Source organism: Rattus rattus, chromosome 10 (assembly GCF_011064425.1).
Source record: "Rattus rattus isolate New Zealand chromosome 10, Rrattus_CSIRO_v1, whole genome shotgun sequence".
Classification (NCBI taxonomy): Eukaryota; Metazoa; Chordata; class Mammalia; order Rodentia; family Muridae; genus Rattus; species Rattus rattus.
Genome location: NC_046163.1, coordinates 72,657,453 through 72,683,691, shown reverse-complemented (window position 1 = coordinate 72,683,691; position 26,239 = coordinate 72,657,453). Strand labels below are relative to the sequence as shown.

At 43.6% G+C, this 26,239-nt stretch overlaps 1 protein-coding gene across 1 annotated transcript in view; it reads right to left on the bottom strand.

Annotated features, from left to right (window-relative positions):
* Positions 1-26,239, bottom strand: part of Plxna2 (plexin A2) — a 195,455-nt gene that overhangs the window by 86,570 nt on the left and 82,646 nt on the right. The window contains exon 4 of the mRNA XM_032914630.1: positions 16,654-16,788. Within this exon, the coding sequence (XP_032770521.1) occupies positions 16,654-16,788 (135 nt within the window). The remainder of the gene's footprint in view (positions 1-16,653; positions 16,789-26,239) is intronic.

Sequence of the window (26,239 nt, the reverse complement as noted above, 5' to 3'; positions counted from 1 at the left end):
TGGAAGCCCCTGTCTAGTCTCCGGGCTGCTCAGAAGGCTGCTATAAATGCCTAGGGGCTCTGTTATACACCCTAGCTAGGAGAGGCATCAGTCAGATTTCTGTTGCTACAGAGTTGCTCCTCCTTTGGAAATTTAGCTCTAGGTGTGTCTTTGGCAAACAAGTAGGTAATCCCATAAGGAAAATAGGATTCTGGAGAAAGTGGGGGTCCCTACAGTTTCTCCATTAATCTAGACATGCTCCAATTTGCACTGGGAGCATAAATTTACATGTTGAATTCCAGAAGTCCCAAGTTGTACAATATTAGATAAAATAAAATTAATTTCTGTAATCCCCTGTGATCATATTAAAACCCAATATTCTCAGTTTGGCACATGGAATAGTTTTGCCCACCTGCCTTCTTATTGAAATTGTTTTTTCAAATCCTACTTGAGTCTGGCTATACAGTTGGCAATGTAAGAGGTTGGGGCCCCTGGCCTGTCCAGTCCCCTAGTCATTTATATATTAAATGGGGAAGAATAGAAGTGTAATCAATGTTAGAGAGAAGGCCAGAAGACTGTGGTTATCTCAAGGAGTGGACTGGAATAGTTTTGAGTTCTGCCTTCTGCCCAGAAGGCAGAAGACAGGGAGGAGACAGCAAGTATGTATCCTTCCCATAAGATTAAAGTTTCTGTATAATTTTTAGTCTACTTTCTATTGTTCCTCTTCTGGTGAGGTTGGTAGACAGAACTCAATGAACTCAGATGGTCAGCCACTGTGACAGCAAAAGACATAGAGACTTGAGGCAAGACACACAAGGATGAGTGACTTCTGGGTAAGATGAGTGGAGACCTGGCTACAGCAAAGAAAAGGAGGTAGTTCAGCCTGATGTCCGGCGGAATCTTTCAGGTCTCAGAAACAAGTTTCACCTCACTAAGGTGAAGACTTTTTTTTTTTTTTTGGAGTCCTTCATGAACTTAGGTGTCCCCTGTGGTTATATATGAGGCATCAGATATAGAATATGTGGGGTTTATGTACTTTGGTGATGTCAGACAGACTTCTGTATATAGTCACTTGGAAATAGTGCCCTGTTGTTTAGGGTATTCTGCCAGGGCTTGTCCATGACAGTGGGACACATTTCATAAGAGCTACCTTTCCTCCCATTTGCTGTCTCATAGGTACCGTGCCCAGGATACTCTTTATACCACCCTGTTAGTCCTCAGTCCACTTCTCAATTGCTTCTATCAGCAATTTCCTTGAGAGACCCTTGGTTCTGGGGATGGCAGAGCCAGAAATCACATAGACCTAATACAAGACTGACTACTTCTTCTGCTGTCTTCCTCATCTTCCAGTCTCAAGAATGAATTCTGAGAATGAAGCTCATGATAAGAGCGACAGGCACACCACATCCTGGGCCCAGGGACAGCTGACCTTTCCAATTCAGCACCTTTATAAATCTTCCCTAATGAAGTTGTGTGGGGGGGATTAATGAATAAATGAAGATTAAATCACTCCCTGCAGAAAACTGATGCTGACAGCCGTGTCCAAAAGGGAAGCTTGAAAATCCTGAAGCTGACTAGCACAAAGGGGTTTAAACTCTCTTTTCCAGATGGGAAGACAAAAGTCTTGCCAACACAGGTGATAGAGGCCAAGAGAAGGCCAAGGCCTGCCGAGTAACGGACTTTCTAGGAAAACATTCTTGAAGCTGATTTGGAATACAATTTTGTAACACACATATGCATACACACTGTACACACACACACACACACACACACACACACACACACACACACACACACACACACACACACACACACTTAACTCCTGCAGCCAGATCTCATTCTTGGTGCTTCTTGAGGACCTGTATGTCATGTTTTCTTCTTAGTACCTTTGTTATTTCATGTCCTTGACGCTACTGATCATCACCATCTTCTCCTGGCTGCTCCCTAGCTGCACATCTAAGTCTGAGTGACTTGGAGAAAGTAAGGCTGCCTCAGGAAGGAAAGAGGCAGAAAAGCAGAAACAGTAGCTGGCCACATCAGGTCAACTAGGTGTAGAACTAATGTGACAATAGATGTGGAGGGAACACAAATGAATGGAGTGGGTATCCTTAAATCCTAATAGAGAAGTTTCAGGGTGCAGGTTGGCAGTAAGTAGAATGAGGCTGCTCAGCGCTTGAGCAATGCTGGAGCACATGTCTTGCTAGCTTTTGCCTCACTTTGCATGCTAGGTGAAATGGTCTGTTGGACAGGATCAGGCTTTCCTGTACTTGTTCTACACTCACTGGGTTTAGGTGTCTGGTCATGATGCTGAGAGCACACAGAACAGCTCACCCACTCTGCAGCCTGGTAAGGAACAGGATTCAGGGAGAGAGCACCAAGCTACTGAGGGATGGACAGATGAGGGTGGGCTGGGCACTCGTAGAGAGACCCAGATGAAGAAATCCATATTGAGCAGTAACTCAAAGGTCAGGCTGATTTTTCTTGGCACCCTAGGAGATGAAGCAGGAATGTTTTGCTGATGGCAGGCTCTGACAACTGGCAAATGAGCTTCCGTGGTTATCTGTTTTTCTTCCTCAGTCTTGTCGCCTAAGACAGTCTGGAAAAAGATGCAACTGGCAGATGACTTTAGGATAAAAACAGTGCAACTTGTTGGGAGCTCGGTGGCAGAGGAGAGGAAGCTAAGAAGTGAACCAGGGAAACAGGCATGGCTAACCTACATGCATTCTATAGGCTGAGTTCCTGCTGTCTCAAAAATTCCATATGGATCAGCCATTTATTTTATTTCTCCATCAATCAAAATAGTGACGATTATTGTTGACCCCACTTTACAGAAGAGAAAACTGATGCTTAGAGAGGCCAGGCCAAGCTTTGGGGAAAAGCAGAGTTGCAAAGCCCAGATCTGGATAAAGGGATGACTTGTCTACAAGGACCTCTTTGCCAACCTAGGAAGCCTTCTTACATAACAGCTTTCTTTCTTTGTCCCTTTGGCTCCTAGCCTATACCAAATATTTATTAAGCACCCAATAATTATGAAACTTTGTCATCTCCTAGGGAAAGAGAAGCAGCCCAGCCAGACAAAGTCTCACTGACTATTAACATCACTAAAAGAAGGGACCAAAAGCCAAAGGGAAAACATCTTTATCTTTGTCCCATTAGCTGGCATGGCCAGATGACACCTTTGTCATAGAGTAAGGGACAAGGATGTCTTAGGAGGTAGTGGACCAGCACTGGTATCTTTCTCTTGATGATGTCACTAAGACCCAAGACCTGTCTAGGAGTTTGAAGGTGGAGGGAATGGGGGACTTGTACCAGGGATAACCCTAGTGATGATCTTTGTTCTCGGTACATGGTTGTTTTCTCCTACATTCTAAGTTGCTATGGCTGGGAAGCTTGAAGCCTGTTATTTCCAGATTGGGTTTCTCTTCTCTTGGGAATGGTGCTCATTAGAAGGCTGCACACTTATGTGTGGGGGATTGATGCTTCCTAACCTTTCCTCAGTGTAAACAATCTCAAGTCTGTGGAAATAATATTCAAATATTTCAAATATTCTGATTTTGCATTCTTTGAAAAGTTTTTTTTTAACTTAACTCCCCTGGGTAAACTCTCCCCTTTTATAGGTCAAGTAGAGAATCCCCCCCACCCCCTATCCAGGAAGCCTTCTCTGATTCAAGTCTGGGAGCATCCAGAGCTGTTGTGTTTCCAGCCCTGTACACACTTCACTGTCAGCTCTGCTCACTTGTCCCTCTTGTGTGTATGTGACTGTATGAAGACAAGCCTAGTGTTGCAAGCATTTGAGCCCCGAGTGGCTGCTGGATGTGCTTCTTGGTAACTGAGTGGCTGAGACACTGGCCTCATCTCTGCCCATGGCTCCCTTTTCTTCTTCCTTCTACTGTGTCTACCTATCCTAGGCTTCTCAACTTTAAACATTGCCTGCAGGGTGGAAGCTAAACCTGATCTGTTTCCTAAGCTGCCGCCAGCCGATGGCAGCTGGTGCTCTTCCTGGTGGCAATTTTAAATCCCAACCTGTTTGCAGAGAGGAGTGGGAAGTGGGATAACAGGTATGGAAAAGGAAGGTTACCTCACTCATAGTGGCAAATGCTCAGGGAATTGAACCATGAACCATCAAGTAGACACCAGGTTCCTAAACTGGGCCTAGAGAAAGAGCAAAGGGCCTGCTAGAAAAATGCAGTAAAGTTTGGATCTCAAAAAGTGAGACCCACGCCTTGAAAGAGAAGTGTCGACCCCCAACTACTCTCCTGCAATGGCATAGAAAAAAAAAAAGAAAAGCTTCACGATTGATACTGCTCCTTGGCTATGGAGGGATAGGTACTGCCCTCACACTAGTACTCACACCCAGGTCAGCTTCCAAGCACAGTGTACCCAGTGCCCTTTGGAAGAATTCATTCACAAAGGGGAAACTAAGGTTGCAATTAGCCTTGACTCAGTCTCCCAGATGATTCATAAGGCAGATGCATCATCTTCTGCCATCCTTTACCTACCTTCCCCTGAAACCCTTAACAGACCTGAGTTTGACCCTAAACATTTGCATGTAGACAGCCCTAGAGAGAATCATTGCTGGGCATGAGTGTGTAAGCAGACTCACAGGCAGTGAAGACAAGCTCATATCTTTATGTGAACCTGCACAGCTGGACACTTCTGGATGAGAGGGTGAGAGCTTCCCACCTCTGAAGGGCCTGCATTAACGTTCTAGGGGGGAATTTCTGAGCCTATGTCATTTTGAGTGAGAAGCTTGTGGGGTGAATTGTCTTGTTCCCATCTCTGGTCTACACAATCCTCTTATGTTCAGCTTGCACACCTACTCTGGAGGAGGCCCAGGACTTCAGACACTACCTCTTCTCTCTTCTCCTCCTCTTCCCTTGGCTCATGATGAGTGTGCTTCTCAACACCTCTGAACTATATCTTCTCATCACTGTATCACTGTCCCAGTCATTGGCAGATAGAAAAAGGGTTGTGGTTTTTTTTTTCTTTTTTTTCTTTTTTTTTGACAGTTCCTCTGATGTTGCTCTCTTTTGTGTTGATCAAAACAAAACAAATCAGACTGTCAGTGCCTGACAGAAGCCTAATTGGAAATCCAAAGTGTCACTAAATGTTATGGTATAAATCAAATACATTCAGTTACCAAAACTGAATACTGAGAGCACTAGTGTCAGTGTCAGAAAGGGCTGTGAGGAGGAGGAGGCTGAGTCCTGAGGTGTTACTCCATCTCTGCCCCGCCATTATCTCTGAGGCCTTCCTGAGCCTTAGGGCTCCAGCTGGAACCAGCAGTTGAGTTAATCCTGCATACCTCACTCACTCTTGGGTAGCACTGGAGAGGCTGGGTGAGACTTAGCTGCAACACTTCGTGTATTCTGTACCTGCCCTCCTTGCAAGGGTTTCCTCTGTTGAGGACAGGGTAAACACATGCACAAGGTGTCATGAGATCACTCTGGGATCTCTGGATGGCATTGGTGGTAGTGGGAAGAGCAGGGAGGCAAAGACTTTGCCATTGCCCAAACTTGCACCTCACTCATAGCTCTACCCCTAAGAACCCTACAAACACCTTGTTTAGGTCACTAAGCCTCGAGGGGCCTTAGATTCCTTATTGGTCTAAAATGGGTAATTGTCTTTTGGTTTGACTTAAGGAGGAGAGAGCATTCTTGGCAGGATTCCGGTCTACTATACAATACACAGGACAGTGGCACCAACCCCTTGGGCAGAATTTTCTTTGTCTGTCTGTCTGTCTGTCTGTCTGTCTGTCTGTCTGACCGTCCTTCCCTCCCTCCCTCTCTTTCTCTCTTTCTTTTCTTCTTTCTTCCTTCCTTCCTTCCTTTCTTTCTTTCTTTCTTTCTTTCTTTCTTTCTTTCTTTCTTTCTTTCTCTCTTTCTCTCTTTCTTTCTTTCTTCTTTTCTTTCTGTCCTTCCTTCCTTCCTTTCTTTTTCTATCTTTTGACTAGGAACATTTCTTCTATTGTCCCTTAAATGAGTGTGGGTTCTGAAACAGCGTTGGCATTCTTTAATTGGGTTTTTAAACAGAGCACTACTTCCTCCCTCGGGAGGGCCAGGCTAGGAGGGCCAGGCTAGCAGGGCCTGGGTTTCCTGGAGCCTGGAGCCCTTGATAGAGAAATTGCAGGATGGGAGCAGGCACAGCAGGGGGCACTGTTTTCAGAGCTAGAAATGGAGCTGTGACTGAGGAGGCCTGGTGCAGAGGCTCAATCCTGCTGTTTGCCAGCTTTGCTGCTGTGGGCAAATTAGCAAGCCAGACTTAATTTCAGTTTTCTTATCTACAGAAAAGGATGGGAAGATAATACTCATTAGCTGAGGTCATGTTTGTAAACTAAAAGAAGAAAAACATTGGAGTGAATATTAGATTTCAACACATCTTAAATAAGGCAAAGCTGAGAGGCCAGGCAACCAGTAGAGTTTATACTATAGGTGTGGTTATAAGTTGAGTCTTGCTCTGTAAGACCTGGCCTGGTGATAGACATGGGACACAACCATAAAACCATAATTACAATGCTAACATGTATTAAGCAGGCATGCCCTGCCAGATACTTCTCTGAGTGCTTTTAAGGCATAAATTCATTGAATTAATTCACTGAACACTTAAGCACAGACCACAAGTATGCCCATTTACAGATGAGGTTACTGAAGCAGAGAGGTGAAGCAGCTTGCCCAAGGCCTCATTTCAGTTAGTCCTGGAGCTGGACTTGATGGTAACTGCTCATAGTAGGTGACTGTCAGCCTTTTTAAAGGTTCACTCTTTGTTTTCAAAGCCACTTTGGAGATCTAGGCCCCCTTTTCTGTGAAACAAAAGGCTTCTCTAGATAATCTCTGAGGCTGACTAGCTCTGGATCCCTGCATCAAGGCAAAGAGGAGATCTTTTTTGGAGACTTTAAACCTGAAGGGATTCATGAGAGCACTTCCTGGAGGGTTCAAGTTGCCTCAGTCACTGAGCACTCTACCCATATTCTTTCTCTGACCTATATTCTACTCTTTACTGGCAAAATTTGATGGCCCTCCCCAAGCACGACTCCTGTTTTTTATCTCTACCCAAATCCCACACTTAATAGTGCTGTTGTAGTGAAAAGAGCAGGAAGAAATCATAAGGAGACTATCTCCAGGGCAGACCTATTTATAAGATATTTGCCGGACCATTCCTTAGAAAGACAGCCTTGTCCAAATCTGCATATGCAAATGACTTACCAGTGGACAAAGCTATGCATTATACATGGTAGACACTTAATGGTCTGCTGAATGAAAGAGGCTATATATGCAAATGATATGCAAATCTCTCCCAGTTTAATTTGACTCTTGGGAACATCTTCAGTGACTCTCTGGGGCCTAGGTTGTTTTAAATTTTTTAAATTAAAACTTTGTACACACAACCACTGCTTCCTTTTGGCTGTGCTGAGTGCAGCCACAGTCGAATGCTGGGCTGAGCCATATTAGCCAGCATTAGCCCTGGTTCTCCTGATGACACAGTTATAGTCAGGGCAAGTGAGTCTCTCTCTGAGCATCTGGAATTCAGATCCAGTAATTTCCCTCACCCTATCCTTGGAGCATCACTATGGGCAGTCAGGGTGTCAGTCACCAGCAGTTGCTAGAAAGAGAAATCAAACGCCCTGCCGAAGTTCAGAGGAGACTCCCCAGACCCCTGCTCATTTGGAGCAATGAGGGTTTTTGGCACTAGTCTATCCAGACTGAACATTTCGTTTAATCACTTCTTTCCAAACCAAAGGATTTTAAAATAAGATGCTGGAATTCTCTCTAATTCTCTCTAAAATACAGCAATCCAAGTGTCTGATTAATAGCGAAGGTTAGCAGTTCTTTTCCCTCAGGTGAAAACATTTATTTTTAAAAATGCTCCAAGAGAATATTAATGGCCAGCAATGATCTGGGTCAGTCTCTGGGCTCCTTGATGCTGGCGATGAGGGAACTTAAAACCTGAGGGTCGGGCGGGCGCGGGGGGAGGGGCAGGCCAGGGCTGGCTCCTTGCACTGTGCTCCTGGAGGCAGGATTCTGCCCTTTCTTTGGGAAAGACACTGATCTGAGTGAGACTCAGCTCCTGGCTCCTGGGGCCACATGGGGTTCCATGTCCTTAACCAGAAACACATGTGCACCAGAGGCTTGGATTGAAAGTGACACATTCTGACCCTGGGTGCAGCAGCAACTCTCTTATCCTCACTTTCCTAATCCTCAAACTCCATAATTCATCAAGTCCCTGAGGCTCAACTCTCTGCCCACCCCCAACTCCACCTTCATGTTTCCCCTGAGCCAAGGCTCCTAGGCCAGAAAAGTGTGTGTGAGGGGGGAGTGGGGAGGTGGAGATGCCTGTGACAGACTCCATTTGCTTTGTAAAAACATACTTAGCTATGTTCTGTCCACACTGGGGACATCTTCTCCCCTGGACTAAACAAATACCCACAATCAAAATTAACAGTCTGAGGTGTCAGAATGTAAGGGCCAAGGAATCTGGAAGTTGTAGTTCTTCACACTTTTTGTTTTCCCTACAAGGTTCTTGGCTACAGGTAGTAGACTTATTATTCCAGGCATGAACATAGCCCTTTTAGAAATGGTTCTATTTTTGGTCCTAGATCCTACTTAGTAATTATTCAAAGGGACTCCTCCAAACTAGTGAACACAAAATTTGTTCTCTTGTAAAGCTGGCTGGGTATTGCAACTTCATCAGGCAGGAGACTGGCTTGACCTCCAGGTTCTTCCCAAACAGGGAAAATGTGTGTGTGTGTGTGTGTGTGTGTGTGTGTGTGTGTGTGTGTGTGTGAGAGAGAGAGAGAGAGAGAGAGAGAGAGAGAGAGAGACAGACAGACAGACAGACAGACAGACACAGACACAGACACAGAGAGGGGAGATAGTTCTGTGCTCATTGGGAACTACTGGGGGAGGGGGCTTCATAATCTATATGTCTGAGAACTTCAGGCTGAAGTTCATATTGTCCTGCCACTTGTAAACTTCCTAAGAAAAAGTGCTAAATGTGTTAGCATCCTGCAACTATGTAGAGTGAGGAATATATCTCTCTGTGTCATGAGGGAGAGCTATATCTGAGAGCTAGGATAGTTGTCACAGGCAGGTTCATGCTTTGTCAGGGAATGTCCCTACACCGTGCCTTCTCCTGACAGAGTCCATTTCCCAGTGTTCCTTTCAGGGCTAACAACATTTGTGTGGCCCTTCTTGGGGGACTAAACAACTTCAGCGAATAAGCAACCTGATGGAGAATCACTGGTGTGTCCTCATGCACTTATGTTGACTCTGAATCTAAGTGTTCCATGTCTTCAATGCTGGAAATGCCCATTGAATATTTTTCATCCTGGATTACAATGGGGGCATTTCTGAGGCTCTGGCAAGCTCTGGTGTTCTGTGGTCTATGGTCCTGGAAGACAGGGAACCAAGCAGTTGATTGTTCCCTAGCCTTGTTTCTTAAATTCTGTCTATGGACACACACATAAGTTCATAGGGGTGATGGCCACTAGAGTGAAGAGGCAGGTAAAAGGCATGAGGAGGTTTCCAAAGTTAATCTAATTTCTGTCTCATTTGTGGGGGACTCTTATTCTCAGAGTCCAGAGATGACATGCTTAACATGTTAGAGACTAGGTCAGAGACTGTGCCTGGGTTGCTAGGTTGTAAAAACGCCCAAAGCACATAGATTGATGCCAGTCTGGTCAGAAGTCCAGAGAGTCTTAGCCCCTTGTTTAAGTTTCATGTATGTGTGTGGTGGTGGTAGAGGTCTATGCATGTGAGTACAGTGCCCATGGAGGCCAGAGATGGTGTCAGATCATGAACACCTGAAGTTATAAGTGGTTGTGAGCTGACGGGCAGTCGTGTTAGGAATGGAACTCAGATTCTCTGCAAGAGCACTACACGCTTCTTGCTGAGATAACTCTCCAGACCTCCCACCATCATTCATGTAACCCTATCTGTTTGTGTCATTTCCCTGAGGCTGTGAAAAATAGTTGTGTTATGCCCAAAAGCTTGAGGCAGTTTGTACCATACTGAACAGAACACTGGTATGTATACATAAGGGCACTTGGACTAGGTCTGAGTGTTCACAGGCAGGTTTTTCCTGCTTTTTGTTACTGAGCTTGTGGTTTGGTTACATACCTGAAGAGGCCCCTAGAGGGTCCCTTCCAAACCAGATATCCATACATGTGGCCTAAGGCATGGGGATAGCCTAACTTAGAATATCCTCCTTCATCTCCACAGATGCCTGTATTCTGGATTATTGGCCTCACATAAGGGCTAGGAGCTGCCTGCCTCTCTGTGTTCTGAGAGAGTGGGACTGTTTAATCTACTGGGCATATTGCAGGATTTTTTAAAAAAATAAATACCAGATTATGAGCACACAGCTCAGTTTGGCCAGCCTAGTATTCTGACTGGTCCTTTGGGATAGCAGGTTGTAATATCGAGGACAGGTTGCAAGCCATTCTTGGGAGCTGGGAATTCCTTGGGCACAAGTTGTAACAGACGCTTCTGGTTTTCTCTGATGTACCAGTAAGTTTTATTAACAACACCATTGATAATGAAGCCCAGACTGTGTGCTAGACACACACTAGGCACTTTATGTCTGTTCTCTTATCCTGAGAACCCAGCTTTATTAGATATATTGCACAGGTGAAGCAACTGAGGCTTAGAAGAAAATTACATGAGGTTACATAATAAGCGGCTACGCAATGGTGGGGTCAATCACACATACCAGATCTTAAACCCCAGTTGATTCATCCTCTCCCGATCTTCAAATGGAGAGTAGAATCCCAGGCCCCCACCCTCTCCAGTCCTCTGTTCTTCCCAAGGCTCTCTCCAGCCTGCATGGAGCCATTCTGCACAGTGACTCCCCTTTCCATTTCACCCTTCGCTGGATCATTTTATGCCTCTATTCCCTCTGCTAATTCAATCTAATTAAAGTATAAAATAAAATAATTGCTTCCATTCCTACACTCTCTTCCCATCTACCCTGAGGACAGAGTGGTATTCCCTTTCTGGGAGTGGCCAGCCTGACAAGCTGGGCTGGAATCAAGGCTATGTCTCTTCTTTTCATCTTCCTCCTTGCTGTTTTACTTGGCTCCCGGCCTAACTTTCCCAGCACTCACGGACTGACTTCCATTAGACACTGAAGTCTGGGAGCAAGTTGTATTCATGCTCATGACATCTGCTGACTTACTGCTGAATTACTTACTGAAGTTGGGGTAGCTTTCGAGGGAAGAGCCAGCCTTCTCTTGATGGAGAACCTGGGCAATTAACAGCAGGCCTGGAATTCTCTTTCCAAGTTTTTCCCCCTGGGACTGGCCAAGCCACAGATCCATTAAGAGTACATTAACATTGACTTGTTAGGCAGTGGCACTAATGACCCAACACTTCTTACTAGTACTATTTCTTAATTACATTTAGTTAATTGACAGAGAGAGAGAGAGAGAGAGAGAGAGAGAGAGAGAGAGAGAGAGAGAGAGAGAGAGAGAGATTTGAGTGCTAGAGTGGATGGTTCTAGCTTTGTGTAAAGATAAAAGATAAATCTCTCTGGGCAGAATTGAAAATCTTATTCTACTCTCACATGGTCCCAAAGATATAAGAGGTACCTTATCTCTGGGAAAGGGTGGGAGAACAGAAGCGTAGAGGGAAGACATAAAAATAATACTGCCTATAGTGTGTTATAAAGTGAAATTACAGAAAGGATCCTTCCCATCGTGTCCTATGAAGTTTGGACATGGCTTGAGTATGCCTCACAAGCCTCACAAGTTAGAAAATACTATAGAGCCTTTGACATACTGGTATGTAATTAGATTACTGAAGGTGCTGTCCTTGGGAGGATATTGGTTAGTTCTTACAAACGGGTTGTTAAGAAAGAGCAAGCCTAGCTCCTCCCCACACCTCTGTGACTTCTGGTCTTATCATGTGATCTCTCCTCCTGAAGCATATTCATGTCATTGACAATACCTATGATGTTGTGACACAGGTAAGCCCCGCTAGGGATTGGACCATACTGTTTTGACATTGGTCCACCAACCTCTTCAAGTTATAAGTTACCTAGTCTCAGATTGTTTGCTACAGCAACAGAAAAAAGATATACTGCCTTGGTTCATGAACATACTCAACGATTGACAAATTCCTTCTGTGCGTACAGTGACCACGACTCAGAAGCTAATTATAGGAGCACCTGGGTGCATCTATCTTTCCTTTAGAAAGATCTTACATTCTAATGTCAAGCCTACCTATGCTGCTATTGAGTACAGTATTTGTAGAAGAACATGAAAACTGATTTATGTGTCAAATGTGTTCCAAAAACTGAAAAAGTAAAATTCAAATTATAATGAAGTTATGCAGAAAAATAATTTAGAAAATTATTGGTGTATGTTTCAATAAATACTTTCAGTAGCAGAAGAAACACTTGATGACAAATAACCTAATTATGGTCATTACATCTATCAGAACAGTGGTTCTCAACCCTCCTAACACTGCCACCCTTTAATATAGTCCTTTGATTTGTGGTGACCCCCAACCATAAAATCATTTTCATTGTTACTTTATAACTATAATTTTTCTATTGTTAGGAATGTAAATATCTGTGTTTTTTAATGGTCTTATGTGATTCCCTGAGGAAGGATTGTTTGAACCTCAAAAGTGTCACAACCAATAAATTGAGAATTATTGTATTAAAATAAATAACTGGAGAAACCATACAGGGTTAAGTGAAAGGAGAAATAACTGATCAAAATTCACCAAATAATTGACAAAAATATCATTTTTTTTCATTCATGATATAGACACTTTAAAAACCAAACAGAAAACACCAAAGATCAATTCTTGGCTTTTTGGCAAAGATCAAGTGTAGAAAACACCAAAGAAAAATTACCAGAATCCCAGGATTATTCTTAAGGACTTGACAGTACAAGAAATATGCAAGATATATAGGCAAAGAATAATACTGAAAAATATAGGAAAGTGCAGATTAAAGTATCAACAAAAATGATTTCATACTATTGGTATAGCAATAATAAAAATACATTTATTACCAATATTATTTTTTAAGAGTCCCATCCTAGGACTTTGCTAAGTCTTGTTAAGATGTGGGAGATGCTGGAATTAGACTACCGTCTCTGTCTTGGAAGCTTGCCTTTCCAAGTCCTTGAGGATTTAAGGAACCAAGCCCCTAGGAAGCTGTTGCTACAGTCAGGACTAGAAGTTCCACTATTGGCTCACACACCACTATCTTTATCCTAATCACATACCTCTACATATCCAGTAAGGGGAATATTGTGAGTGAGGGCTGGAAAAGGCTGTACAGAGTCCTCATGGTAAGTATGTGGCCATTGATGCTAAACAAGAAGAAATTCTTCATTTGTTATCTCAACTGATCTCAAACTTTCCTTGAGTAAGATACATAGAGATTAAGTGGCTTGTCCAAGTCAACTCAGCTATAAAATTATGAGATGGGACTTAGGACATAGAGTATCAGAAATATCTCATTATCTGATTCATATCATTTAATTAATAAAGGAGTAAGCTAAGGCTATGGGATCATGGGAACAATAATGGCAAACATTGGGAGAAAAAACAGGCTGCCTGATTTTGCTCTTATTGACCGTACTCCTGGCACACAGTAAAATGTGTCCTTTATGAGACCATGCTAAGTGTCAATACTCTGCTCCATGGCCCCAGACAGATGGGCCTCATGAGTTGCTTTTGGCCCTCAGCCCTAGATTACCCCAGCTGAAGTCACCTGGCTACCTCTTCTACATGATTTACAGCTTCTTAGGTGACAGGTTTCAGAGCTCCACCACAAATCTCCCTTAGACTCAAGCTTCTGATTGCCTCACTCCATTTGGTATGGGGAACTCCTACTAATATCTCACGTGACCAGAGACAGTCCCGTAACATTAAACCCAAAGGATTTCAATTTCAGCTTCTCAGTGCTGGCTGCTGCTCAATATATCTGGTTCTGACTATAACAAGAGCAGGGGATCAAACACAAAAGACAGGAGGGAGGGAGGGATATTTATAAACAAGATACTTGGGCACTTTATGTGGCTAGGGCTGATGCTTTCAGATATGGACCAAACGCTCCTTGTTTACCCTGAAGCCTACTCAACAGCCTCATTTCTGACCCAGCCTTTCTTCTCAGCTACTCATGTAGTGCTAGGAATGGGACCTAGGGCTTGAACATGCCAGGCAAGCTCTCTGACAATGAACTACATCCTCTTCTGCCTACATTTTGAATGCATTTTCAAAAAGCATCTTGTCTGAGAAAAGGATGTGCTACTTTTTGCCTTGCCACCTTTCCAGTCTTCTTTAGTTCTCATTGGTCACTGTTATGTACCTTGTTTTTTTTTTTTTTTTGTTTGTGTTTTTTTTTTTTTTTTAATACCTTAATAAGCTCAGAGAACCCAAGAGAAAGTTCCTGCCTGCAGTGATCTTATTGGCATACAGAATATCTGAAAATATAACCAAAACATAGACTGTTCATCCTGTGTGGCTGCCTTTCCACCTGGCTCCATGGTTGTCACTTCTCTGTCCCTCTCATCCTCCTGCCTGTGGGTGGTTCTCTAGAAGTATCTGGGTGTTGGCCAACGTCAACAAGGTGTTAAATTTTGTGCAGGAGAATTTGGTGACTTATAACTACTCTTAAAATGTAGTGATTGGATTTGTGGTGTAAGCATCTACCTTTTTTATTTAAAAATGACTCTTTGGGGGTTGGGAGAATGGCTTACTCAGTAAGTGCTTGCCACGTAAACATGAGACTGAGCCCCACAGTATGGTGTGACTTGGAGGTTGACTTACTACTCCTGCACCCACAGAATTGGCTGTTCATGGGAGTCAAAGAGGTGTAGATATGAGGACCTAAGCTAGATCTCCAGAATCCAAATGAACAAAAGGCAGACAGACAGACAGACAGACAGACAGACAGACACACACACACACACACACACACACACACACTCCTAGTAGTGGGGATAAGAGATCAGCTAAACCCTAGGGCTTACTTTCCAGCCAGCCTAGTGTGTTTGTTAAGTTCTAGGATAGTGAGAGACACTGTCTTAAGAAACAAAGTGGATGGCTCCTTCGGATTGACATCTGAGGTTGGTCTTTAGCCTCCACACACATAACATACTCATATACAAATGCAACCTCAACAAATACAAATAAGCTTCTGCCTTGAAAACAAAAACAGATAGGAGGAAAATACAAAGCACCCATAGAGTCCATCCAATGGTACAGATCTCTGGGGATGTTTCCCTCATTAGACTGTAATCAAATTAAGGGTAGCAACCAAGTCTCATATGTTCTGATATTTTCCCTGTACTTTGTCCTCAGTAATTATGTGTCTAGTAATATTTTTCCAAGACCCACTGGCTATCTTATTGGGCTAGTGGGCCAATGCTCGTTTCTAGGATTGCCTTACCCACTCTGGGTTGGCAAAGCTTCCCTCAGATCCACTAAGTTCTCCACTGGATCTGTTTATGCCTCAACTGCAGGGGCCACATGAATAAAGACAGAAAAGACAGGTGGGCTCAAGAGGATCTCGATGTAATTTGCATGCAATTAGCATATGATTTGTGTCATCTATTCTCAAGAAGTAATTTTCAAGTTAGAGCTGCATCACTGCTTTCTTTAATGCCACCATGCACCCATCCCCCTTTCCTCATTCCTGTTCATCTGTTATCTGTCATCCGCTGATTCAGATTCCTTACCTTAGAAAAGAGAGCACACAGAAATCTGGGAAGGGTGAAGCTGACCAAGGACACAGAGTCTTTGAGGAACATTTATGGAAAGATGAAAGACACAGATACTGGGAGATGCCTAACAAACAGGTAGGTCTTCCAGCTCAGCTGCCTTCCTTCCCAGTCTCAGTCAGCATCATCAGCCCTGAGACAGCCTCAGAATCTTTGTCTTTCTTTTTGTCCTCCTCAGGGAAAGGATAATACCATGGCTGCTGCAGATGTATGGTTACCTCCTGATCAAAAGGATACAATAGCTAGCCATGGCTAAGAAGCTTGCTTGGTTTCCTTCCTCTAAGGGTCTAGTTAACTCCATCGACCCTGTTTACTTCTCTCCCCATCATTCCCTTTGTTCACACACATGTAGATAAAATATGAGCTGAAGAATAACTCTTCCCTGGGTCTAGGAAGATGAGGCTTGCTCAACTGCTGCTTCAGCAGAAGACTGAGGCTTCTCCTGTGGGATTTCCAACTTTTGCAAGTAGTTTCAGCTTTCCAGAACTGCCCAGCTCCATCCTGCATCCAATCTTAGACTCAGGACAAGATCTGATCTCCTTCCAGGGCCCCATCTCAGTCCTGTCTCCTAGGAGCCAGCCCAGCCTGGAAGCCTAGATTATTTACACCTCTTTGGCTCTCGTGAACAGCCAACTCTGTGGGTCCAGGAGCAGTAAATCTACCTCCTAATCACACCATACTGCGGGGCTCAATCTAGCTCTTTCTTGCAGGGCTTTTCATCACTCATCCAGACAGGGGCTGTGGCCTAGAGAGAAGCCTCCGGGAAGAGGCTGGCCCTGCAGCTTCCCTCTGCAAATGCCACAGGGCTCTGCCTTCCTCAGAACCCCAGCACAGCGAACTCAGTCTCTGTTTTAGGGTAGATCAACTTCGAACCAAAGGTGACAGGTTATCAGAGGTTTCCTAGAGTTAAGAAAGAAGAGACGTAAGCCAGCACTTACCTGTCTCTCAGACATGACATATAGGTACAGCTGATTGATGGAGAAGGCCATGTCCCGGAGGATGGGGCTCCCATCTTTGAACACAGAGACCATCTCATATTGGACCCCACCATGGGGGGGACCATCAGCTCGAATCTGCAAAGAAACCAAATTGCCCTTAGTACTTATACCCAGCCTTCCCACGGACTCCCTGCTTCTACTTAGAGGTGTGGTTTATAAAAGACAGTCACTACTCCATTAGGTCATTGCTCTGGAAAGAAGTACTATGTATATTAAACTCTCCAACCCATTCATACCCATGCAGGGTCTAAGATCTGTTTTCTCTTTCTTTCCTTATACTCTGTTTCTCCCTCTCCTTTTCTCTCTCCCTTTCCCCATCTCCTTTTTCTTCTTTTTCTTTCTCACTTATTTGGAGCCAGAGCTTCACTATGTAACCAAGTCTGTCCTCTAACCCATGATTCTCTACCTTCAACTTTTCCAATTCTGGGATTATAGACATGCACCATGCATCATGATGTCCACGTTTGGTCTGGGATTCCTAATAGTGTTTTAGTTGTGGTTGAATGCACATGAACAATTCTGTCTGTCCTTATGCAGTTGTTTTTGTGTGCATTTACATACATTTATAGAATGTGTGACGTATCTATGCAAATGAGTGTATATATGCATACTTACTCTAGATTAGAGAGTCAGTTTTCTATACACAGTACCCTGTGTTAGGCTGAAATGAGTGAACAATTATGCAGATTATTAAAAGTCTTGTCATCATTGGAAAACTGAAGATTTCAGGTCTCAGAAATCTTTCTGCCCCTAAATGCCATCTGGCACTATTTTCAAGTTACCTAGGAAGATGAAGTATGCTCCTCTTTCTTTGCCCCATCCAAGGTCAGTAAACAAAAAGGACCTGAATGTCATTTTCCTAAGACTCCTCTACCCAGGGTACATATTCATGCTTATCTTGAGAGTTTAAAAAAGGAATGTGAAAGTCAGAGCTGGGCTCATGTATCAGGATCTTTAAAGGTGTGGCCTAGGCATTGTCACCTGGTTTAAAAACTCCCTAACCAAAGGCACAGCCAAATTTGAGAAGCAGCAAGATAACATAATGCTCTTAATCCTGCCACACTCAGAACTGCTTTGAGGGGATGGGAGGTTTGTGGCTGAGCCAGACCATAGCCTCTGTTTTGGTGGGAGATTCCCATGTCTAAGATTCCCAGTGATGCTGGGGCTGTTGGCACAGGGGATAGAGAAGGACTAATATGGTTGAGTCCTACATGTCCTCAAGGAAAGAATTTCATGTAGGGAGCTGTTGGCAAGGAGCCCTTGGTATGAATGGGCTTCATGAGCCGTTCCATCCCAGACCAGCCTTCACCCATAATCCCATCTCCTACTCCAGCTTCTCTATTACATCCTACCTATGTATCTTGTGACTCATGTTTTGCTTGCTCTAGGAAGCCCCTGACCCCTCATAATTAATTACCTATGCTGGTGCCATTTATTTCTATTAGACATGTATCCTAGGATTATAATCAATTGATTTGCTCATTGTACATGTATTAGTTAACATGTATTGACTTACTATGTGAATTGTTCTCTAATTGCTTCCAATAAGTGTAGAGTCATTAACACTGTGAAGGTGGATATGTGTTTTCTATTTTCCATGTAACTCTCTGAGGACCTGTCTATGGCTGGGACACAGACTGTTACAGACACAGGGAATGTTTGAGGTGGGATGGGCATTTATTTTTTATAAAAAATAAATTTTTATAAAAAAATCCTATTTTTATAGGATTGAGGAAAGAACTGAATCAATCATGATGTTACAGGGCTGAAGCATCCACTTTCTACCCCAGAGATTTAAGTAAAAGGACAAAGTAATCACTATTGTCTACCTGATAAAAACCCTCAATAATTACAAGGAACTCCTATGCCATTGAAATAGGTTTGTTTCCCCTCTTTGGATCAACAGGCTTATATTTCTAAAAACCTTCACAAAAAATATAGCAGCTTTTAGTCAAAGAAGTTGTTGGGCCAGGGAAAAGACATGCTGACTTTCTGTTGACCTAGTTCAATCTTGTCTCCATGACATAGAGTACTCTGACTTTGGCTCTTGTCTGAGTCAGCACAGTGCCATATCCAATAGGAATTTTCCCTACTGTCATACCAATTCTTCTCTGAAAGAGAGCTTTCTCCTCAAGGCTCTAGTTCCATTCAGGAGCTGCAGAAGCAGTCCATTTCCCCAGGCCAGGCCTGCGATACCCTGTCTCAGGAAGTTGATTTGCCCTTTCTCAGCAGGAGCAGCCACCTTGCCCACTTATCTGGGATTGACTAGGGGCCTCAGAGCAATGTCTGGACACAAAGTCAGAAAGAAGAATACGTATAACAGGTCAGACCTTCCCTCTGTGGTTCCAGAGACCAGGTAGTACTGTGCAAAGCTGGAGTTGCCAAAGTGCAGGGTGTATCAGACATGATGCTATGCTCCATGATGACTCATCCCTTACTTTTCCACCGTAACAGAGACATAGTAGGTGCTTTAATTCCCTGTCTGCCACCACAACCATTTAATGAACCAGAAACAACAGAATCAAGTTTGTGTAACTCTTAAATATCAAAGTGAAAACCAAACTATAACAGAAGATTCTGGGCAATCACCTGAACTAAGCTAACATTCAGTCCAAATCCTAGAAAGTGAAGTATTAGTCAAGAAACCAGAACATCCTTGAATACCCCTCTAATTTCTGTTATCTGCCACAAACTTCATAACCTAAGATACTCAAAGAATGTCAGAGAAATTGGAGATGGACCAGGGGACCAGAGACCAGAAGGAAGGAAAGGGGTAAGGTTGTTGGAGGTAGGTAAGTCATCAGTAGAGGCATTTCTCTTGGAGGTGGCACATTAAGTGGGCAGATGGGTCTGGGTCATGGGTAACTCCCTTATGACTTTTGCTAAGGTGTGGTATACTTTTAGGGGGAGTTACCTCTCTGAAACCCAGTGAAAGTGTTCTATCAGCAATGAGAAGGAGCAAACTGCCCAGTTAGCATCTGGCCCAGATAATCATATTCTTAACTATCTCCAGTTGGTTCAAGCCTCTGAGCCCTCCCCATCAGCTGAGGGATGCATACATTTAACACAGAGACTGCTTTGCAGCAAGCAGGGAAGCTCTGACCTACAGAGTTGTCCTCCATCACTACCAGAAACAAGATGAATAGTGGAAGGCAACTCCTGGCGTATATACCTGGACAAAAGTGGGATTTAATATTTATTTATATATATTTTATGTATATGGATTTTTCCTCCATGTATGTCTGTGCATCCCAATCTTTGAGTGCCCAAAGAGGCAAGAAGGAGTGTCAGATTCTGATGAGCAGGAATAATAGGTAGTTATAACCTACCATGTGAGTTCTGGGAAATGACCCTCCATCCTCTACAAGAGCAGACAGTGCGCTTAACTGCTGAGCCATCTCCCTAGTCTCAAAAGTGGGATTTTAAATTAAGAAATTTGCCTTATTCTGTGGTGTCTCACAAAGAGGCAGATTTCTTTAATATTGTATTCCCTGGGCCAGGTTTGAATGACCAGAAAGATACAAATAAGTTGAAATAGATTACTTATAGACTCCAATCAGGGTAGACCATATAAGTTCTTGGTATCCCACCAGTGAAGAAGCTGCGATGAGGCAGAGGAGGGAGGTAACAAAGAAAGGCACACTGAGCCTCCCAATCAGGCTTTCTGGCTCTACAACTCCTCTCTTCTGGGAGATCTTGATCTCAATATCCATGTGGATATTATCAGACTGTGTTGGTTGCTCAATGCTCAGAAAGCATATAATTTAAGACTCAGTTTACTATAGTAAGAGACAAAATATGCCTAAATTCATGCAAGGGAACACAGGAGCTTCAGTAAACAACTCTTGCTGTAGTGATACCTAACTGTAGAAACCTAGCAACCTCAAGACACTAGAGTTTCCTTTTGGGTTCTCAATGTAGGACACCCAGTTTGCTTTACATTTAGATGTAATCCTACCTGAAGGGACACTATGATTGGTGTATTTCAGATTGGTGTTGTTGATCTGATATGTTAATAGCTACCATATGTGTAGCTCTTAAAATATGCTGGTTACTGCTCAAAACATAACAAAATGAACTAATTTATCCTTTCAGGTTCCTCTGTTGCTAATCCTAGTATAATTCCTATTTTATAGATGATAAATCTGAGGCTAGGAGAATTGTGTGACCATATGATCATACAGGTATTTGGATTCACAGAGCTGGAATACAATCATAGGCCAGGGGGTGATTTTCACATGAAAGGGTCAAAAAGACAAGTGTAGCTGAGCAGAGTTAGAGGGAAGGCCTGGGGTCCAAGTGTCCCAGGTCTTCTCTCACTCACGGCAAGACTGTTATCTGTTGTCTAAGGGGCAGAATAATTCAGAACATACTTGGGGACTAATATTTAGTTTAACAGAGCTGGTTCTGGGGCAGGAATGAGATAGATACAGCCCCAGGGGAGATTCAGTGTTCATTCTTGGAGGGCAAGAGGCAGGGGAGAAAAAGATATTAGCATTATTGTTTCTTTTGTCTAAATCACAGCTGTGTCTGGACGGAAATGAAGGACAATTCTTCTCTGGACATCCCAGTCCCAACCAGCTCAGCACACACAGGTGACTGGCTTACCTGTGGTCCTGTAAACAAATGCCTATGTATTAGTTTCTTTTCTAGTTAACTCTATTATAAAATCTGTCTGTAGGATTGGCAGTATATGAGGAGCAGAAGCAATGGTCACAATGGCTTTCAAAAACTACTAGTCAGAAGGAGGGCTAGGGATCTTGTAGCCATCTATGGAGAAATTTGGGTTTTACAGGCACTGCTGGGGTCTGAGACTCTGGTGATGATAGAGTCTAATCCCAACTTTCACATTAACTGGAGTGTGGCTTCCAACAAGTCATTTTATTTGTGCATGTAATAGTTTTTGTAGCTGCCAGATGAGGGTAGCTATTCTTCTCTCTCAGCACAAAAGGATATTGTTGAAATGAAAAGAGTTATTAGCAAAGATTTTCAGTACTGTCCTCTATTTATTTATTACATGCCTACCATGAGCCAGGCTGCACTGGGAAACAGAGGACACTGATAAATGATACTGCACTCCTTCAGAGAGCTCAGGATGGAAGCAGGAACAGCACCAGTTATCTTCACAAACTCATTAGCCTCAAGAGAGATGATTTCCACAAAGTCAGCAGCATTCAGAATGGAGATGGCTCATCCGACTTGAGGGAGGCCCGGTGGAGAGGCTTCCTGGAGGAGATGAGGCCTAAGCAAAGATCTAGGGTGGGAATTGCATCTGTGGAAAATGTGAAATGTGCTACAAACCCAAAGGCACCTTATTGGGGTTGAACCCAGATCTCTTAAAAATCTGTTTCGTGGACCTCAGCACTAAAGAAAAAATAAGAGTTTAGATGCAAAGTAACTGAGGCTTGTAACTTGAGTAGACTCACAGCATCTTCTGTCCTAGGGTTATTTACTGGGAACTCTGGGTTTGTATGGTAAATGGTACATGCATGTGGTATAGTGGTGGTGGTGGTGTGTGTGCGTACATGTGTGTCATCTGAAACTATTTGTGACTATGTACATATATGGCATATTTGATGTTTGATATGTAGCATGGTGCATATATATATAGCTCTGTGTGTTACACATGCCATATATTTGTATGTGTATGTGGTATAACTGGTATAGTATATGTGTATTTGATGTGTGTATCTTTGTATCTTTGTGAAATGCATACGTGTGTATGTCATGCATATGTGTTTGGTGTGTTATGTGTGTATGAATTGTGTCATATGTCATATGCATGTTTTGTATGTGATGTGTGTGCCTCTCTGTGTGCCTTGTGTTGTGTATGTATCCATGTGTTATGTCTATGTGTAATGTGTGGTATATGTACATGTTAGGTATATCATGTGTGTTCTGTGTATCTAACAGGTAGTGCTTGTGTGCATATGTGTGCCACATATGCACATTCTGATCTTTGTAGAGGCAGGTGGAGTGTCTGGTACTGCTCTCACTGAACTCTGATGAGTTAATGAGTGCACATCTGCAGCTGTGCATTTACTGCTGCGAGAGAGAATTCAAGCTGAAGTTTATTTTTGTAGGACTTCATGACCCGAATTATTTATAGCTTGAAATCTTTAGTAAATTTTGTCTCTAAGATCTTCTTTCTTCCTTCCTAAACATACAGTCAAGTCTCTCTCTCTCTCTCTCTCTCTCTCTCTCTCTCTCTCTCACACACACACACACACACACACACACACACACTCACACACACACAGGGACACACAGGTGGGGGGAGATGGCAACAACTCCCAAAGCACCTTGTAGGTCTCAGCTCTGTCCTCAGAGCTCTGAAAATGTAAAAGTGTGCAAAGTCACAGCTCAGTGGGCTGAGGCTCTCCGAAGGAGAGCTAAGAGTCTGGCACCCAATATTTTGATAATCGGTAAAGGAGTCAGAAACCTGTGGGTTACTCTGAGCCAAGGAAAAAGAGAAAGAGAAGAGATGGGGTGAAGAATCCCTTTTGTCTATAAAGGCGGCAACTAAGGAGCTAAGATGATGCCTACACACACACTCCTGGCTCTGGTCCCTACAGTTGTCAATCAATCAGAAAGACTTTTACAGTGGTGACTGATGTTTTCTGACATAATTGTTTTTAATTCTGTTTATGTTATAAACTTTTCTAGATATTCACTGGAGGACAGAGGGCATAGCAGAAGGGATCACAGGGCTAGAGGGATTTGGATTTGGGTTTGGGGGTGGGGATCAGCCTATGATGGGCTTCTTCCTAGGATGCAGAGAAGAGGTCTTCAGATTCTGGCATCTTGAAACAGTCTAAGAATTAACAGCTTGGGATATAAGGTAGAGGACAAACATTTACTGAACATTGTAATGTGTAAGGATAGGGTGCAGGCAAGATTGGAGGGAGTGGCTGCAGGCTGAGTAGAACACCAGAGGCCAGGATTTTGGTCTAAATTGGGTCTTCTTTGCTCCTCTTCGTTGAAGGGAAGACAGCCAAGCGCTCACTGATACACGTCACTCCCAGAATGAAATGTGGGCTCTGCTCTCGTCATCCTAAGGTTAAGCTCAAAACCCACCTCCTAGAAGCATTGAGGTTTCCCATCCTGGGGCCTTCCGCCTGACTGCTTGTGGGAGAGTGACATTAAGACCTGGAAGCAGAAAGAATCTGTATCTTTGGCTCTACCCTGTTAGGATGGGTTTGAAATACAATGATCAGAAAGGGCCACGGCAAAGTCCAGCCAGAGGCTGCTCTAAGAGCTCAGCCCTGTACCTTATACACCAGGCTATATCTCTAAGATTGGGCAGGTCTAAGGATCCAAAAACAAGAGAAGCTGTCAGGCAGAGGAAGCACTATAGTGTTCTGGGAAACATTAAGATAAACACAGCAAGAGTTAGCTGAGGCATTAAGCAGCCACAGATGAAATCACATTATGCAGAGGCAAAGCTATAATTCACACAGTGCACAGAGTTGGGAGGGATGCGGAGGGAGGGAGAAGGAATTAATAAAGAGTAATGAGGAACTCTGCCAAGACCAAAGAGTCTTTGTTTACCCAAAGCTCAGCCAAGAATCTCTGTTTACAGTGCCATACATACACGGATTCTTTTCCTGGGGATGCCCAGGCAGTTTGGCTAAGGAGTGACTCTGGGGCCATTTCCTCAGCAGGTGTTCAGATGGGTGGATAGCAGGGTTGGGAGTAGGCATATTGAGAGAGACTGGTTTCCTTTCCCAAAAGGAGGTAGGGCAACTTCCACATATATGCATGCTTTGGAATAGCTCTCTCTCCTTATTAATTTAAAACCATTTATTTCTATCCATTCTATCTCATCCAAGTGTAAAAGATTGGGTGTGTGGACATGAATAATCTCCCAAACTTCATCATGTAGCCTCCTCCCATTTTACAAGGAAGAAATGTTAAGTGTATAGGGCTGATGGCAGCTGCAGGGTGGTATTGTGGAACCTGAAGCTAGTTGGGGCTGGTTCCAAAACTCTCCTCCACTCTGTTTCTCTGTGGGTCCTTGGTTTCCTTCGAGACAAACAAAAGGGGCTGCCTTTACTTGGACTAGGAAGAAACTACATGGCTAAGGACCTCTGAAGAGCTGTCTCAGGGAAGGGGCACGTAGCCGTCTCCTTCATGGTGGGAAGAAGGCTATCTGAAGTTTGGGAAAAGAGCAAAAGATAGGGAACTTAAAAAGAGTTATTGAGATCTCAAATTAACACATTCTTTTCAATAGTTTGTAACTGCCCTGCCTTGCACAATCTGGAATAGTAATGTCCTCTCTTTACTACTGAGGGTGGCTTTTGAGCTTCAGCACAGAAGTTCGGGGTTTAGCACCGTGATGTCACCTAGCCCCTGTGTCTGGGTGCAGGATGACTACCTGATAGTTTAAAAGGAGAAGTCTTAAAACAATATACATGGAGTGCATATACCATGGTACAGAAAAGTGCAGTGACCAAGAGAAATGGAGATTATATTCACATGCTGTATGTCTCTTTGCTAACTACTGGGTCTGGGCTTTTATTGCCTCTTATCTCTGCAGCTGCAATAACCTGAGAAGTCTCCTTGCCTCCAGCATATTCATTCTCTAATCTATTCTACCCAACACTTCCAGATTAATCTTCTTAAAACACGTATTTGATCCTGCCTTTTCTGTATGCAAAAATCCTTAAATTTCAGATGCTTGTAATTTTCTTTCTCTTGCTTATCTCAGTCTCATAATTTTAAAAAAATGATGAGTGTACATCACTTCGGGGATATTGAAAGAAATCACTCCCACCCCCACACCTCCACACACAACCCACATACACATACCTTACATACACTCACACCTCCCCTCACATACAATATACACACACCCCACACACACATTCACACCTCCCCCCATACAACACACACAGAGCCCCAACACATTCATATTTCCTCACACACAAACAGCACACACACACACACACACACACATCCATAAACAACCCCCACACTCCACACACACTCATACCTCCCACACACACACACACCACACACATATCACACATACATATACCACACACTCCTACCTCCCACAACATACACCCCACCACACTCCACACATAATCACACCTCCCCCCCACACAACACACACATCCCAAACACACTCACACCTCCTCATACACATACAACAAACACCACACACCCACACCCTTTCATACCCAACCACCACAGTCCACACACACTCATACCTCCCCCACATCACACACACACACACACACACACACACACCATATACATATACCACACACACTCACACCTCCCCCTACATACAACACACACAACACATATCACACACACACGTACCCAACACACACCACACACATGCTCACACCTCTACACACACTCACAACTCCCCTTACACATAGCACATACACCATACACCCCCCACACACACTCACACCACACATACCACACAAACCCTACACCCCACTCTACCTCCCTACATAGCATACACATACACCCCCACATTCTCATACTACACACCCCCCCACACACCCCA